The sequence below is a fragment of the Odocoileus virginianus genome, chromosome 19, assembly GCF_023699985.2.
Source record: "Odocoileus virginianus isolate 20LAN1187 ecotype Illinois chromosome 19, Ovbor_1.2, whole genome shotgun sequence".
NCBI classification, from domain to species: Eukaryota; Metazoa; Chordata; class Mammalia; order Artiodactyla; family Cervidae; genus Odocoileus; species Odocoileus virginianus.
The window spans coordinates 23,879,863-23,896,361 of NC_069692.1; the positions used below are offsets into that span (position 1 = coordinate 23,879,863).

General features: G+C 32.8%; 1 protein-coding gene across 6 annotated transcripts in view; it reads left to right on the plus strand.

The window, feature by feature from the left end:
- Positions 1-15,433, plus strand: part of WASF1 (WASP family member 1) — a 68,398-nt gene extending 52,965 nt beyond the window's left edge. For 3 of the 6 annotated variants that reach the window (XM_070449962.1, XM_070449964.1, XM_070449963.1), the window contains exons 3-9: positions 1,875-2,009; positions 6,896-7,049; positions 8,066-8,210; positions 9,667-9,839; positions 11,698-11,877; positions 13,020-13,648; positions 14,568-15,433. In XM_070449962.1, coding sequence (XP_070306063.1) covers positions 1,875-2,009; positions 6,896-7,049; positions 8,066-8,210; positions 9,667-9,839; positions 11,698-11,877; positions 13,020-13,648; positions 14,568-14,725 — 1,574 coding nt within the window. In that variant the 3' untranslated portion in view covers positions 14,726-15,433. The remainder of the gene's footprint in view (positions 1-1,874; positions 2,010-6,895; positions 7,050-8,065; positions 8,211-9,666; positions 9,840-11,697; positions 11,878-13,019; positions 13,649-14,567) is intronic. The other 3 variants (XM_070449966.1, XM_020900003.2, XM_020900001.2) reach the window with 3 other exon arrangements.
- The last annotated feature ends 1,066 nt before the right edge of the window (positions 15,434-16,499 follow it).

Sequence of the window (16,499 nt, forward strand, 5' to 3'; positions counted from 1 at the left end):
CAGAGTTAAGGGAACAAAGATTTGGACTTAATTATTAAATTGGTTTTCATTTTTATTTAAATGTCTGTTTCTCCCTCTGTTCAAAACTTGTCAGTTGCAGAGACCTTCTTCAATCATTTTTGTGTCTCCAGGATCTAGAACATTGGCATTTTGGTTTAAAAAATATTTGTGAGCAAATGAACATGTATAAAATTATCCTTTTTCTCTTAATTATAAAGAAATTAAAATTCTTATTTTTTTGCCTAAAGATTATAAAATCTTCTAGGATAGGAATTCTGTGTTTTATTTTTTGGTGTCCTCAGTAGAAAATAACACCTACCAGGCACAGTTTACTGAACCCTCAGTAAACATTTGTTGATTTAACTGATAATGTACTAAAGTACTTTGGGATAAAACAGCCATTGTTCAAATGTAAACTGGTGAGATTAATGAATTCATTATGTAAGTATAAGTATGTAAGTACCCTGTTATAGGTTATAGAGCTTACTGTTGAGCCTCATTTAACCTAGACACTATGCTTGGGTCTAAGTTGTCTTGATTTAGGAAGACAATCAATTTTTTTTAAATTCAAGGTATAGATAGTAATTGGCTTATCTTTATATTGTGAGTATTCATTTGTTTATATATTCTAAATACAGTTGAATTTTTTTTTTCAAAATTATTTTAATAGCATAAAACAAGCGTAAAATCAATCTGCATGCCCACTAGCAAGGAAATAGTTTAATAAATTGCGTTTTACAGTTATGAAATGTTATGCAACTATTAAAAAGGTCATTATTAGTTTACATTCCCATGTATATAATTTTGGTGAGAAAAGCGAAATGCCAAAAATACATACACAGTATGATCTCTTTTATAAAACAAAATCATAAAAACTCCTACATATGTATGTAAGTTTGGATATGAATTTTATAACTATGGAGAAAGATATGAAAGGCTATACACCAAGCTGTCAACATTGATTACCAGGAAGAATGAGTGGGGAAGATCTACAAAATAAGTATCTCAGTGAAGAAAAGCATGCAGTGTGAGCCTGCTGATGTAGAAGGGGCAGGGCGTTATATATACATGCATATGTATGTATTTGTGTAACTAAACCCATGATTATTACAGTAGTGGTTAAAAACTACTGGTTGGCCTTTGCCAACCGAAGATCCTGCTGCTGCTGAGTCACTTCAGTCGTGTGAATATTTTAAAAATTCTAGGTCATCTGAAACTTCTCCCTGACTTTTATATTAGATAGAAATTTTTATTTCTCCTTTCCGAATGGGATTATTTTGGTTTATTCTTTTCATAATGGAAATTTACATGACTGGAGGAATACAGTGATTTTAGATTTATGATTTTTTAAGAAACTAGAATGAGAGAAAATGTAAAATATATCTCATAAATTTTCAGAATCTATGTTTTGGGCATACCTGAGATTTGATCATCTATTAGGTTTATGAAGAATCTTGCATTCTGTCACTTGGCCTGAAATTCAGTTCTAGTGTAGACTCTGTTTATGATTGCTGATTTGGGATTAAGAGATGTATTATTTATTTTTAGTTTACATCATAACCTTTCTAACCCTTAACAGGTATATAAAGGGAAGTGAAAGTGGTGTATAGATAGGGGTAAAGCAGGAGAGTATTTCCATTTTAGCCACAAGTCACCTACTGGAAAGTGGTAGATCTAGTATTTAAAACCATATTTCCTAGGGTTTGTTTTTTTCCAACTCTATCACAGTTAGATTACTGTAGGTGAGGGTTTAAAGTTTAAACTAGTTTCAAATAAATATCAAATGCATTGGGGCAGCATTTTAAATGTTAAATTGGTTTATATTTATCTCTGATAACTTTAAACTTTATGGTGTATGCTTCATTTTTGCTTAGGTAAATATGCTGAAGATATATTTGGAGAATTATTCAATGAAGCACATAGTTTTTCCTTCAGAGTTAACTCATTACAAGAACGTGTGGACCGTTTATCTGTCAGTGTTACACAGCTTGATCCTAAAGAAGAAGAATGTAAGTTTATGCATATTTTCTTTCACATGTATATTTTTGGTTAGGTAGGATGAGTGATATATATGTAAGAACAATATTATACATGAATTTATTTAAAAAAAACAGCTGGGAGAAATGTGCTTCCATTAATCAAAGAGACACACAAAAAACATGAATTTACTGCAAATATTTTTTACCCACGACCTTTGTTGTGCATGTTGTAATAGGTTGGTGACTTATCTGTAAATGCCATCAGCATGACTCTCCTGAGTTGTCTACTCTTTTTTTCTTCTTCTTGTCTATTAAATAGCTCTTCATTTTTTGACATAAATTTTTTTTAAGCCAGACTTTTCTTCCATTTTCTTTCTCTTTTCTTTCTCCCTTGTAATTTTTATTTATTTATTTATGACTGTGCTGGGTCTTCCTGCGTGCGGTAGAGGCTTCTCATTGCAGTAGTTTCTCTTGTGGCAGAGCACATGCTTTAGGCAAGCAGGCTTTTAGTGGTTGTGACCTGTGGGCTTAGTATCTCCCTTATAATTTATTTGTATACTTTTGTCTTAAAAATAAAAATTATTTGAAAATTATCTGAAACTCTTAGGTTTGATTTTTTTTTTAAGAATGAAAATTCCTTTTAATATGCTTTTATATGTGCAAATTGCTAGAATCACCAGAATCTGATCTGGTTATTTAAATGTTACTTCCCATTTTTAATGAACATTCTCTCCCCTCCAAAAAAAAAAACAAAACCCCAAATTGCCAATATATAGGACAAAAATGTTCTATAGTGAGATATTAAGCTAGGGATATCAGCTTAAAAAAATCACATTACAGGCTAAAATAATGGTAGAAATTTCAGTGGTAAAACATTTCATGCATTGATAGAATATATTGAATGTTGTTGTTTCTCAAATGGCTTTGTTTTTTTGTTTGTTTTTCTACCAAGAGAAATGAAATTATTAAGAACATAATTTTTGCCTATCTACCCTAGAGAATTATTTAATGTGAATCTCTTATAATACTCTGTTCTAAATATTTTTTGTGGAATAGCATTTTTATTTTAACTGTAAGTTATTTATCTCAACTTGAGCAATAAAAATACTAAAGGATATCACTGGAAAAATCAAAAGGTCATTTTGCTACCTTTTATATAGCAAATATATAAAATATAAGGATGTTTTAGTGATTGAACCAACAATTTCTGACATAACCTAATTTAATGCCTAAATAAGGAGAGGTGAATACTTCCTATGCCAAATTTCCTTTGCATGCGAAGATACAAGCTCACAGGTCTAGATATGAGAAAAAACCAAGACAGTATTTTTTTTTTAAAAAAAGAAAACTTTATTGAGGTATATTTCATATACCCTACAGTTTTACCCCTTATAAAGTTAAAGTGTATGATTCAGTGGAATTTAGTATTTTCTATTTTCTCTGTTACGTGACTGTCACCACAGTCGGTTTTAGAACATTCTCCTCACCCCAGAAAGAAACCCTGTATCTAATGGAGTTATTTCTCATTTCCCCTTCTCCCTGGCCTCTAGCAATCACTGTCTACTTTCTGTCTCTTTGGATTTGCCTGTTCTAGACATTTCATATAAATGGAATTATATAGCATATGATTTTTTGTGACTGGCTTCTTTTATTTCTTAGCATAATGTTTTCAATACTGGTTTATTTTGTAGAATGTATTGGCATTTCCCTGATGACTAATGATGTTGAGCATCTTTTCATGGCTTACAAGCTATTTAGAGACAAGTCACCCAGCAAGAAAATGGTGGATAGGATTAAAACCAGGTTTTTCATCCTAGTTAACTCTGAGTGAAGTGGACCAAGTGCACAATTTTGAGAGACTGTACAAACAGGGAGTGGATTGTTGGTATTTGGGTGACATGAAATGAGGGAAAGTCAGTCTGGTCATTCCAGATCTTTTTTTTTTGTCCGGGATATCTAGATGTCTATCTCATACCTCTTGTTTTTAAATGTTAACAACTGCAACTAGTTCAATCAAAAACAAGTAAAACAAAAATGATTCTGTTTGTGCAAAGGGCTGGATCTGGACTTTACATTGTACCAGAAGTCTTATGACAGAATTGTCAATAGATAGTTAGCATGTGCTTTTTCCTTTAGTAAAACTACAGTCAAATGTAATTCACAGTTCAGTTCAGTCACTCAGTCGTGTCCGACTCTTTGAGACCCCATGAATCGCAGCACCCCAGGCTTCCCTGTCCATCACCAACTCCCGGAGTTTACTCAAACTTAATGTAAAAAAATAATAATAAAAAAATAGTGATCTGATTTTTTAAGAAAACAGGGTTTAAATGATTTACTGGCCATTTGTGTATCTTCCTTGGAAAACGGTTCAGATCCTTCTCCTATTTTTAATTTGGATTATTTTTCCTTTTATTGTTGAGTTATGCAAATTCTATACATACATATTCTGCATCCAAGTCCCAAATCTTATGATTTGGAAAGATTTTCTTTCATTCTGTGGTGATTTTTTTCTTGGTGGTATCCTTTGAAACTTGTTTGTGTGTATCAGTTACACATCATGAAATTCGTGAAGTAAAAATCACTGCTAATATTTAAAAAAAATTTATGGCCATACTTTCAAATATATAATTTGTATTCAAAATTCCTTTTTAAAATAATTTAAATGTGTAAAAAAATAAAATAATTTAAATATGTAAGTTACAAGTGCTTTTCATTTAAAATATACACAAGCAACTGTTTTATGTAACAGAAATAAAAATTAACATTAAGTTTCAAAATATTGTTGAATTTTAAGATACTTTAGCATTCCCATTAAAATTGAAAATGAAAATATAGATACTAGTAAATAACTTAAGATAGTTTTAAGTGTTTAAAAAAATTCTTAATGTGCCTACAACTATCAGAATTATTTGATTTCCTTTAAAATTATATCGAGCTTTGGGGAAGAATTCAGAATCTTAAAGTTGAACTACTTAATTTGAAATTGTCTTGGGGATGTTGGATAGAGGAATTTTCAAAGTTATTTAACCTAGATTTTTTAACTCCATTACAGTTCAAATAAAATAACATTGTGAGTAGAATAATACATTACAGAATGTAACATCAGTATTTTGGGTTTTTTAGTTACCATTAAATAGTAATAGAACTATCATAATAATTTAGAATGGGTGAAAAACTGAGTTTTAAACAAAGATCTGTACAATTATATTTAGTTCAGTATGTTTACAAACATTTTGCTGACTTGTTGTGTTATATAACACTAAGTAATATGTCATTGTTGGCAGCTGCAAGGGGCTTTGTCACATTGGTCTGTTAACAAAGGAGAAATGATAATTAAGAGGAACTGAAGAATGAGAAATGCTTATTACTTTACATGTTGTTTATATTCTTTACTAAGAAAGTTTTGGGAGATTAAACAGTAGGTTTTATATTTAATGGTTAATAAGTGGGATAGCATAGTGGCAAGAATTGGTTCATTTTGATTGCAGAAAACAGAGGCCACTTCTGACATGAGCCAGGGGAACAGTATATGGTATTGTGGCAAAGAGATTAGCCTCAAAGGCAGACAAATCTGCATTTTCTGTTCTAGCTCTACTGTTTATTAACCAATTTATCTTGGTCCAGTTATGTAATATTTTCTATTTTTATATGTTTATAAATGGCATAATAATTCCTATCTCATTAAGTTATTATAAAGGTTAAGTAAAAATTAGTGAAAACATCTACCACTATAGTTTGTACTCATTAAATATCTCTTATATTACTTTTTAGTGATAGTGGAAAAATTTGTTTTCCTTCTTCAAATTTTATTTTGTTGTTTTTAAGTGTGTTACAAGTCAGGTAGCAGTGGAATTGCTGGGGATGCAGTCATATTGTGGCTATTGCACAGCCAGCCTTATTGCTTCACTTACTTCATAGATCCAAACATTTGTGTTGAGTGTATTTTATTTGTGAGGATGAAAGAGATACTATTTTAGGGAGGAAGATAATTTAGGACTCGTTATGATTATTTAGTACTGACCTTTTTATGGCATAAAGCGTTTATCATACTAAAAATCATATGCAAATATGTATATTTCAATATAAAGTCACCTAATTTTTTAATATCAAGAAATTACTCTAAGAGTTAAGAATCTAGTATTTTGGCACATTTTTATTTAAACATGCTGCACAGTCCAAAAGAAGATGAGTAAATGAAGTTATTTTAAATCCTCATATGTATTACTTACTAGAGGTACTGTAAGTAATAAATTGTGTTACTTACTAGAGGTACTAATGTATAAGACAGCTTCAGTCTTTAAGAACTTGTAGTTAATTGGAGATCTTTATAGTACAAGATAAAAGAAAGGTGAAACAGGCAATAATACAGATTGTCCAGTACTTGAAAATTTCATTTTCTTTACAGTAGATTTATTTTAACTTTATAGTCCATGTTACAATATTTATAATCTTTATAGCATAGAGGGCAATACTGTGTTTAGCCCAGAATACCACTAATAGTGAAGCAGTTCCTTTAGTGTTATTGGTATAAGCTAAATAAAAGTAATAAAGGAGGATGGAAAAAAGATTATAGGAAAAAAAAGAGGAAAATGTAGGTTGATGAGGGATAGTATGGTAAGTAGAGAAAAGAAAAAGATGTTTTGATGGAAAATGTAAAATGTGCTTCAGGTGTCATTAGAGCTTTCTGAGCCTTAGAAATCAGAGGTTGCATTAAAGTCCATCTAATTGGGAAAATAAAGCACAAAATGATTTGTGATATAATGATAAGAGCATTTATTTTTAAAAATGTGGTTCTTAATTCATAAGCCACTACAGTCACAGCCTTTTGACTTTTAAACAAATACAGTGTGTGAATTTGTCCTTATGTTAAATCATGTTAGTAAGATAAAATGATACATGTTGGATTTTTGTTTTAGTATCTTTGCAAGATATAACAATGAGAAAAGCCTTCCGAAGTTCTACAATTCAAGATCAGCAGCTTTTCGACCGTAAGACTTTGCCTATTCCATTACAAGAGACATATGATGTTTGTGAACAGCCTCCTCCTCTCAATATACTCACTCCTTACAGGTCAGTAGGCTAATAAATAAGACTGGTTACTTATCTTGGACTTCAAGTTCAAAGAGGTCTAACTTTAAATGCTAAATCCCGAAACACTTTTTTATTTCACTGGATTCCTGACCAATGCAGAGACCCCTCCGTAGACAACACCTTTAGAAAACCTTTGCTTTATTCACTAGGTGAGTTCCCAGGATTCTGGCATACAAATCAAAGGGGTTGTTTTGACAAATATTTTTAAGAAAAGCCAATGGCAGAGATTACTCTAAAGGGACAAGGAGTTGTTACTGTCTTTTTAATTTCTAATTTGATAGAGAACAAAAAGAGTTCAAAATCTCACATTAATAAAATAAATATCATTTTTTCTTGTTCTTATCTACTCTTGATCTGTATGCATCATATTTTTGTGTAATGAATATATAGTATCTGTTTTTAATTTTTTTTTTGCCATTTTAAAAAAATCAGCCTTTCTTTGAGTCTTTCACATAAATTGTTAAATGAGGAATTTAAGAGGCACAACACATCCTAAATGAAATGGTATTCAGATAGTTATTTGAAACTATGTCAGTATGCAAGTAATTGGATATAGCTATTACTATTAGAATAACTATTTGGTGACATTTTTTTTCTGTTTGATAAGATGATAGTAAGAGTATTGGCAGAAACCCTGTATAATTTCTCTATTCTGTTATCCTTTCAGGCTTTGATCTTTGGCAGAATCATTTGTAATTATTGAAATTTCCCATAGGACTTATAGAAAATTTTGTATTCAGTAGAAGTTAGGGATGAAAATTGTCCAATTGTACTTTATTAACACAAACTCTGCAAAACTTCTGGTTTTCCATTTTCCTTAGTTTCCTGTCTGATTTGTGAGAAATGTTCTATTGGTGCATATTCTGATTTACTTTGCCAGTATTTTTACACATGCTTTATTTTGTTAATGTAAGAAGAAACAATTTTTGTAAAATTTCTATTCTGATTGCCTAAGTCTTACTAATGTATATTTTCATTGATATTTTATATTTCAGAGATGATGGTAAAGAAGGTTTGAAGTTTTATACCAATCCTTCATATTTCTTTGATCTTTGGAAAGAAAAAATGTTACAGGATACAGAGGATAAGAGGAAGGAAAAGAGGAAGCAGAAGGTATTACAAGAAATTCAGAAAATTGAAGTTAGTTTTCATGTATTTGTGTTTTGTTGCATATGTGCAACTTTATTAATTATATACTTTGACAGTTTTATTTTATTTGGTCCATATAGTAACCACACAGAAAGATCACAGTCCATTGGGGTGCAAATATGGTGTGATAAGTACCCTAACAGAGGTATGCATGGAGAGTTTGAGTAGCACAAAATAGCACCAGCTCTAGACAGGATGGGCCTGATTAACACTTCAACAAAGCTTGTAATGAATATTAAAGAACAAATAAGAATTAAGTGGACCAGGGAAGAGAAAGGCATTCTACTGAAAAAGAACGAAGGAACATTGTACAGTTATTGGTAAAGTAGATTAGTTAATATTCTCTTACCACAGAGCATATCCTAAATGCCCTGAAAAGATTATAACATTTTCACTAAACTCCTGTTATCTGTCTGCTGTATTGTCATTTTCTGTTTTCTGATGAAATTCACTTGGATCTGTTTTATTCCATATTAATGATAACTAGAAATATAAAAGAAAGAAGCACAGTTGGATTTAGGCAGAATTATGAAGGTGGCGAAGTTTGTCTCTATCATCCCTCTGTTTCTCCTGTAGCTACTTCTGCTTTCCCTGCACTGCCCCATAATGCCTGCAAGTTATTATTTTGTGCACTAGACAGTGTACCAGTGTTCTAGCCAGAGTTTGCAAACTGGTGACTGGTAGCCCAGGCTACGCTTGCAAGCAGTTTTGTTTGACAAACACAGTGGTTTTTAAATTTTTGAACTGAAATCCCTTAGATGGTCATGTGCATCTAGTTCCCTGCAGGCCTCATCTTATACCTCTTACCATTCAAATATGTTACCTGCTTGATCCCTTCAGCATTTGACTTTTTTGTATCTTTCCTTTCTATACTTGTTCTCCCACAGTTTGAGTCACTTTCTGTTTTATTTTTCAAATACCCTATTTTCTGTTGAGTGACATGGTTATTATGGTTTAATTGGGCAATTGGATTTTTTTTTCTAATGGTATTGGCTAGCTAATTAGTCACTTCTCAAGTCACATAACCTTAGTACTAGTTTCCAGTTTGGGCTGGAAAAATTAATGGTAGAAATTTCACTCATTATACCAAAAACTAATAGATGAGGGAGCAGAGTTGATGAATTTTTTTTCATCTGAAAGGACTTTCTGACCTCAAGTTTTATTCCTCAGATATACTATTTTTATCTGATACATCAATTCCAAGTAGAGGTTAAAAAAACATTAGAAAATGGGATTAAAAGCAAACTCCTAACATTTAACTCTGAATGCACAAATGAACTCTCTTGTTTTTACCGTACTATGATGAGTTATTCTGTTGTTATTTTTACTATACTATGATGAGTTGCTTTTTCAATATTGATGTTAGAATTCTATTTTGATTGTCTTAACCTCTTTTTAAAAACATAGAATTTAAGCATTTGGCTTTGTTTCAATACATCTGTTATAGCAGAAAAATCTAGATCGTCCTCATGAACCAGAAAAAGTGCCAAGAGCACCTCATGACAGGCGGAGAGAATGGCAGAAGCTGGCCCAAGGTCCAGAGCTGGCTGAAGATGATGCTAATCTCTTACATAAGCATATTGAAGTTGCTAATGGCCCAGCTTCTCATTTTGAAACAAGGTTTCTTTTCTTTTGTTTGTTAACAAAATTTATGATAAAACACTGGCTTTATTTCTAGTATCTATATGTCTAAGTCTTAGGTCCTGAACTGTTGAATTGATAGACGCTGTTCTATAAGTATTGAGATGATTTTGAAACCCTAACCATTGTGAGCCTACTGAAGTCTGATCTTGGGTAGGTCATTTTTGTACCTGGATTTCAGTTTTGTCATCTGTAGAAAGAAGTGGTTGAAGCAGATGATCTTCAGCTTTATTTTAACTTTCATATGAAGTCTCAGGTCCTTCTCAGTAGTTCAGGCTGAGTCTGTTAAAATTTCATAACAAGAGTAATGGGGGTCTGGATTTTTTTTGACATATTATTGATTCACTATATATAAAATAGAAGTTGAGAAGGGGTTATATTTTGTTCTTTTTCTTTCCCCTGATTTCCTTTCTGGGTCACATTTTCTACCTCAGATATATCAGGACTTTCAAACAAAATCACTCATCCCCCTTTGCAGAAATATACAATAGGTCCTTCTCCTTTCTCAGTAGCCAGGGGCCCTATCTAACTAACATGCAACCCTAACAAACATTATACTAGTATCTCTTTGTGAAGAAATTTATGTACAGTTGATTTCAGTTATTATTATATATCTTATAGTTATTGATTTTTTTCAATGGAAAAGCACTTGAGACTTTCTTTTGAATAATACCTGTAAATGATTAGGTCATAGATATAAATTATCTTGTTCTATTTTAGGAGTAATATACATGATACTGTCTATATACAGTACTGAAAGAAAGAGGCTGAAAGAATTGATTTTTTAAATTAATAATGATAGACAAACATCTGTTTCTAATCACTGTTAAGTAATTGAGATATTGCTGACCCAATAGTGTAAATATAATAATTTCTAACTTGCTTTATACACATCTTTTAAATCCAACTTTGTCTACAGCGTGCACTATAGTCAGTAAACATTTAGAAATCTTCACATGCTCAAAGTATCTAAAATTTTGCTTAAATCGGTTTTAAGTCACATGTTACGTTACTCAGCTATTTTCTGAGTACTCTACTGCTTCTTCAGTCGTGTCCGACTCTGTGCGACCCCATAGACGGCAGCCCAGCAGGCTCCCCCATCCCTGGGATTCTCCAGGCAAGAACATTAGAGTGGGTTGCCATTTCCTTCTCCAGTGCATGAAAGGAAAAGTGAAAGTGAAGTCACTCAGTCGTGTCCAACTTAGTGACGCCATGGACTGCAGCCCACCAGGCTCCTCCATCCATGGGATTTTCCAGGCGAGAGTACTGGAGTGGGGTGCCATTGCCTTCTTCGCTGAGTACTCTAACACCTTTAAAAACATGAAAAAGACAAAAACAATGTAGTTAGGGATCTCTGTGCTACTAGTATCATTGAGACCTATCTCCCTTGGGCACAAGACATTTGGAAGTCATTTAGGTTTAAAAGAGCAGCAGGATATTCTGGTGTATAAAATTTTCATATTCTAGATTTTTGTCATTAGCATCTTATTGTAAAGGAAAAAAACTAAATAGAGGCAGATAGCTGAACACGATTTGCCTAAAAGTTAACTATTTTCTTGTTTATCAGATTATGAATGTAACACTTTTCACCTTTGTGAGCTGTTAGTATTATATTGTAATGTAATAAAATAACTGAAGGTCATCATAATAACTTGAATCAGCAAGGAAAGATTGCATTATGAGCAGAATTCTGTGTTTTAAAAGCAGGATAAATTTCTGAAAGAAGTTTCCTAAAAGTAGTTAAAATGTTGGCATTCAAAGGATAAATCTTAAATATCTCATGTAAAACACTTCAGCAATTCAAGAAAGATAACACTAGTTTATTATTTTTTTCTAGACCTCAGACATATGTGGATCATATGGATGGATCTTACTCACTTTCTGCCTTGCCATTTAGTCAGATGAGTGAGCTCCTGACTAGAGCTGAGGAAAGGGTTTTAGTCAGACCACATGAACCTCCTCCACCTCCACCAATGCATGGAGCAGGAGATGCGAAACCCATACCCACCTGTATCAGGTATGTCAGAACAAGCACATGATGTGTTTATCACAGGTGTCGGTAGCCTTTTTCCTTAAGGCCCTTGTAGTAAATATTTTCGACCTTAGGAAATATGGCTTCTGTCACAACTGCTCAACTCTGACATTGATGAATGGAAAAAGCCATGGATTATACATAAACAAATGAATGTTTGTGTTTCAACAAAGTTTTATTTACGAAAACAGGGATTAGTTAAGATTTGGCCCATGGGATGTAATTTGCCAGTCTCTGATAAGAGCTCACACATTCTCTTGGGAAAATTTAGCTAATGATCATTTAAAGATAAATGTGTTTTGTTTTATTATGGCTTTGTTCTCAAGCACATGATGTGCAATATATTAATAAAAATAAGAATTTTTGTTTTTTGGTTAAGGACAAAGAAATGGGAACCAAAGATTTAATTATAAATGTTGATTTGATGTTGAGGAAATAACTCTTTAAGAATTTGAGAGAGAATAAGCAATTGCTCATAATAATCTTTTAGTAAAGCTTTTTGAAGTTTAATTTTGTCCAGTGTTATCCACATTACAATTTTTTAATAGAGAATTAGAAATCAGCTTTACAATTTTCAGTTAAAAAAAGTCAAGCTTATATCACTGACTCATTTGATGTTCGTTCCATCCTTAGGAAGGAAGAGGGACATCAATTTCCTTTGTGGTTTGTAATTAGTTGTCATTGATTTAACTGAAATGACATATGATGAGTCTTAATAGCTTCAATATGAATACAGTATTGTTTGGGCCACAGGTATTGCTGCAAATTTGTAGCATACATATAGCATACTACAAAATGTTGTAGTATGATAGATATTGAACCATTATGAAGACTCATATTACAGTATAAAATTGAGCATTTTATTTATCAAAGTATAAAATGCTTATAGATATAAAAGTTGTGTGAGCAGTCCATTTAGAATATTAGAAATCACAGCACCACATACTAATTTTCTTATTAATGTACTTTTGGTTTTCATTTCATTCTAAATATTGATGAAGAATTTTTAATTTTTATAGGAACATATTAATGCATCTACCTTGATATAATTACTGGTCACCATTTATATTTTGTGTGGTTAGTCTTTTCTGTTTAAATAACTTGCTAGGATCTCTTTTTCATTTCAGTTCTGCTACAGGTTTGATAGAAAATCGTCCTCAGTCACCAGCTACAGGCAGGACACCTGTGTTTGTGAGCCCCACCCCCCCACCTCCTCCACCACCTCTTCCATCTGCCTTGTCAACTTCTTCACTAAGAGCTTCGATGACTTCAACTCCTCCCCCACCAGTACCACCCCCACCTCCACCTCCAACCACTGCTTTGCAAGCTCCAGCAGTACCACCACCTCCAGCTCCTCTTCAGATTGCCCCTGGAGTTCTTCATCCAGCTCCTCCTCCAATTGCACCTCCTCTAGTACAGCCCTCTCCACCAGTAGCTAGAGCTGCCCCAGTATGCGAGACTGTACCAGTTCATCCACTCCCACAAGGAGAAGTCCAAGGGCTGCCTCCACCCCCACCACCGCCTCCTTTGCCTCCACCTGGCATTCGACCATCATCACCTGTCACAGTTGCAGCTCTTGCTCATCCTCCCTCTGGGCTACATCCAACTCCATCTACTGCCCCAGGTCCCCATGTTCCATTAATGCCTCCATCTCCTCCATCACAAGTTACACCTGCTTCTGAGCCAAAGCGTCATCCATCAACCCTACCAGTAATCAGTGACGCCAGAAGTGTACTTCTGGAAGCAATACGAAAAGGTATTTTCTCAAGAGCCTTTAAAAGCATTGCAATAGTAGCATTAAGAACCTTTCTGAATATTTGAGACAGTAATATTTTCTTCATTTGTAAAATTTTAGATGATCATGTTTTTTGCACAAATAGGCTTTAGAAAGTAGAGCTATGGTCAGTTTATATTTTAAGTAATTTTCAAGAAAATTTATCACATTATTTTATCTTCATACTTAGTAGGGAATCTTAAAATGTTTATGTAATGAATGGGAAATTTAAAATATCAGACTTAAATGTTATGGAAAATTTAGTTAAAATTTGTATTATACTTAATATGTATATTAACTACTTTAAAAATGGTATTTTCTTCCATGTTAAGGCTGTCCATTTGGTGTGTGACACTTGCTTTACTAGTACCTTGAAAGGATTTAGGTTCCTACCTTAGTAACAAAGGAATGACTTGTTATACTATATGCCAGGCACTAACAGTATAGAATGAATAATAGTGCCTTTCTCTCAAGTACTGGGGAGAATAAAGCCACGGAGAATATGCTCAACAATGTTTAATTATTTGACCATAGATGTAGCAAATGAAAAAAATGTATCACCTGGTTAACTTCAGATGATGATGAGTAGGGAAGCACAATAGACTGTTATGGCTAAATAAACCATAGACATCCTCTGGGATATGTAGTAAATTTCATCAAATACTATCACAGATAACATAATAAAAGAATTAATGTCTCTCTAAATATGATTCATTCAAATTGTTTTTAATAGATCTTTCTTTTTACTTTCCTGTTAGTATTTCTTATGTGTACTTGATATTATTAGATTAATAATGTCTAATAATATAATATCTAGTAATAATAGTAATATATAATATATATAATGATAATAATATCTAGTGTTTTGGTTTACAATGAATGTTTGAATTTACTCTATCAGGTATTCAGCTACGAAAAGTCGAAGAGCAGCGTGAACAGGAAGCTAAACATGAACGCATTGAAAATGATGTTGCCACCATCCTGTCCCGTCGTATTGCTGTGGAATACAGTGATTCAGAAGATGATTCAGAATTTGATGAAGTAGATTGGTTGGAGTAAGAAAAAAATGCATTGATAAATATTACAAAACTGAATGCAAATGTCCTTTGTGGTGCTTGTTCTTTGAAAATGTTTGGTCATTCCAGTGTTTTGCTTTCTTTTCCTTAAGGTAAATAACCCTTTTCCTCCATAATTTTTGATTTTTAAGAAAAATATTAGCATACATTTCAAACTAAACGTTTTACAGTGGCTTATTTTTTTTTATTTTTCCCTGAAAAGACATCATTTGGTCAAATAAACCACTAAGTATTAAGCATGGACAGCTGTTGTTAGAGTAGCAGATTCAGTTTTTTGATATATCTTAATTGTGCACTTTGTGAATTTTAATTTAAAGAAAGCAACTGAGATTAAAAATCTTGCGGGCAGCTGTATCTATTAATGAGCCTTATCCCATTTCCTGGTGTTTTAAAAGAAGAAACACTGCCTTGATTATATGAATACACTCAGAAAGTACATTTAGCTTGTAGTATTGAATTCTCTTAAAGGAATGCTTGAATTTTTTTAATTATTGTTTTATTGTTTTAAAATACTTGCCTTATTTGAATGTTTAGCAGTATCCCCTTCCTACTTATATATTGTGTGATACAATTTTGCTTGCTGATAAGAGTTTAAAAATTTTCCATGTGAAATACACTGACATAAACCATGTAACTTACATAACTGTTAAGAATAACAGTCTGCTTTAATAAATGGTTCATTTTAAAGGTTCATGGGTGTTTCCTCTTTGAATAAAACTTTCTGATAGTTTATCAAATAATATAAGCTCTAAACAGTCAATAGAAAATTTAAAAGCTACTTATGCTGTTTAATTTCCTTAAGGTAGCTTTTATGTCATTTTTCCTAAAGTCAAAAAAATCAATATTTTTCAACTCCTTATGCTCATAAATTAAACTCTCAACTTGCTCTTTAATTTTAGCACATCTTGACTTCAGTTCAACAGCATTCTTGAAATTACACCTTGCAATGATAAAATTAGTTGTTAATATTTACACAGTCCAGATTCAGGGATGGAGGAGAAACAGCATCCATATCAGATTATTTAGTATGAAGAAAAGACTAAGTGACATTTTGGTAATTTGACTGTGAAAATGACTGGAATCTTTATCCTTGCCTCTATCGCATCAGTAGAGGGGTCCCTCTTACCCGGTTTCTCCCATTAAGAAATGGGTTCTGTTCCCACTCCTTTGACCCTGAGTGTCCCTGAAGCTTGTTTTGGCCAAATGTAGTGAAAGAAGTTCAGCATTGCCTGTTAGAAGTTCAGAAACCTCATGCAGAGAGCTATCCCCAGTGAGGCCAACTTAGACCAGCCAGTTGCAAGCTCACCTGCTGGCTGACTGTAGACAGATGAGCAAGCATAGCTAAAATTAGCCCAGCCCAGAACTGTTCATGAGTAAAGATAAATATTTATTGTCTTATACCTACTTTTTGAAGTGGATTATTTCACATAGCATTGTGGCAATAGGTAGCTGATACATGAGGTTGTTGGTAACTTGCTACCTTGAGGGTTATCTAGGCAGTTAACTAATGATCTCTAATCCTTGTAGAAGAGGAAAGATGAACTAAGTCCTCCTGTTAGCAGTACAGTAAGGAAATAGAAAAAAATTCTTGATGGCTTTAATAAAAAAAAAAGATTGGCTTTGCTTTGTTGAGTAGATTTGCCTGGACCATAGCCATTTGAGGTTTCTTTCCAACCTTACAAACCTAGATAGTGTTGAATTTAACTCAAGAAAATATGCCACAGTTTAAAGTTTGTCTTTACAGATGTGCTATAGTC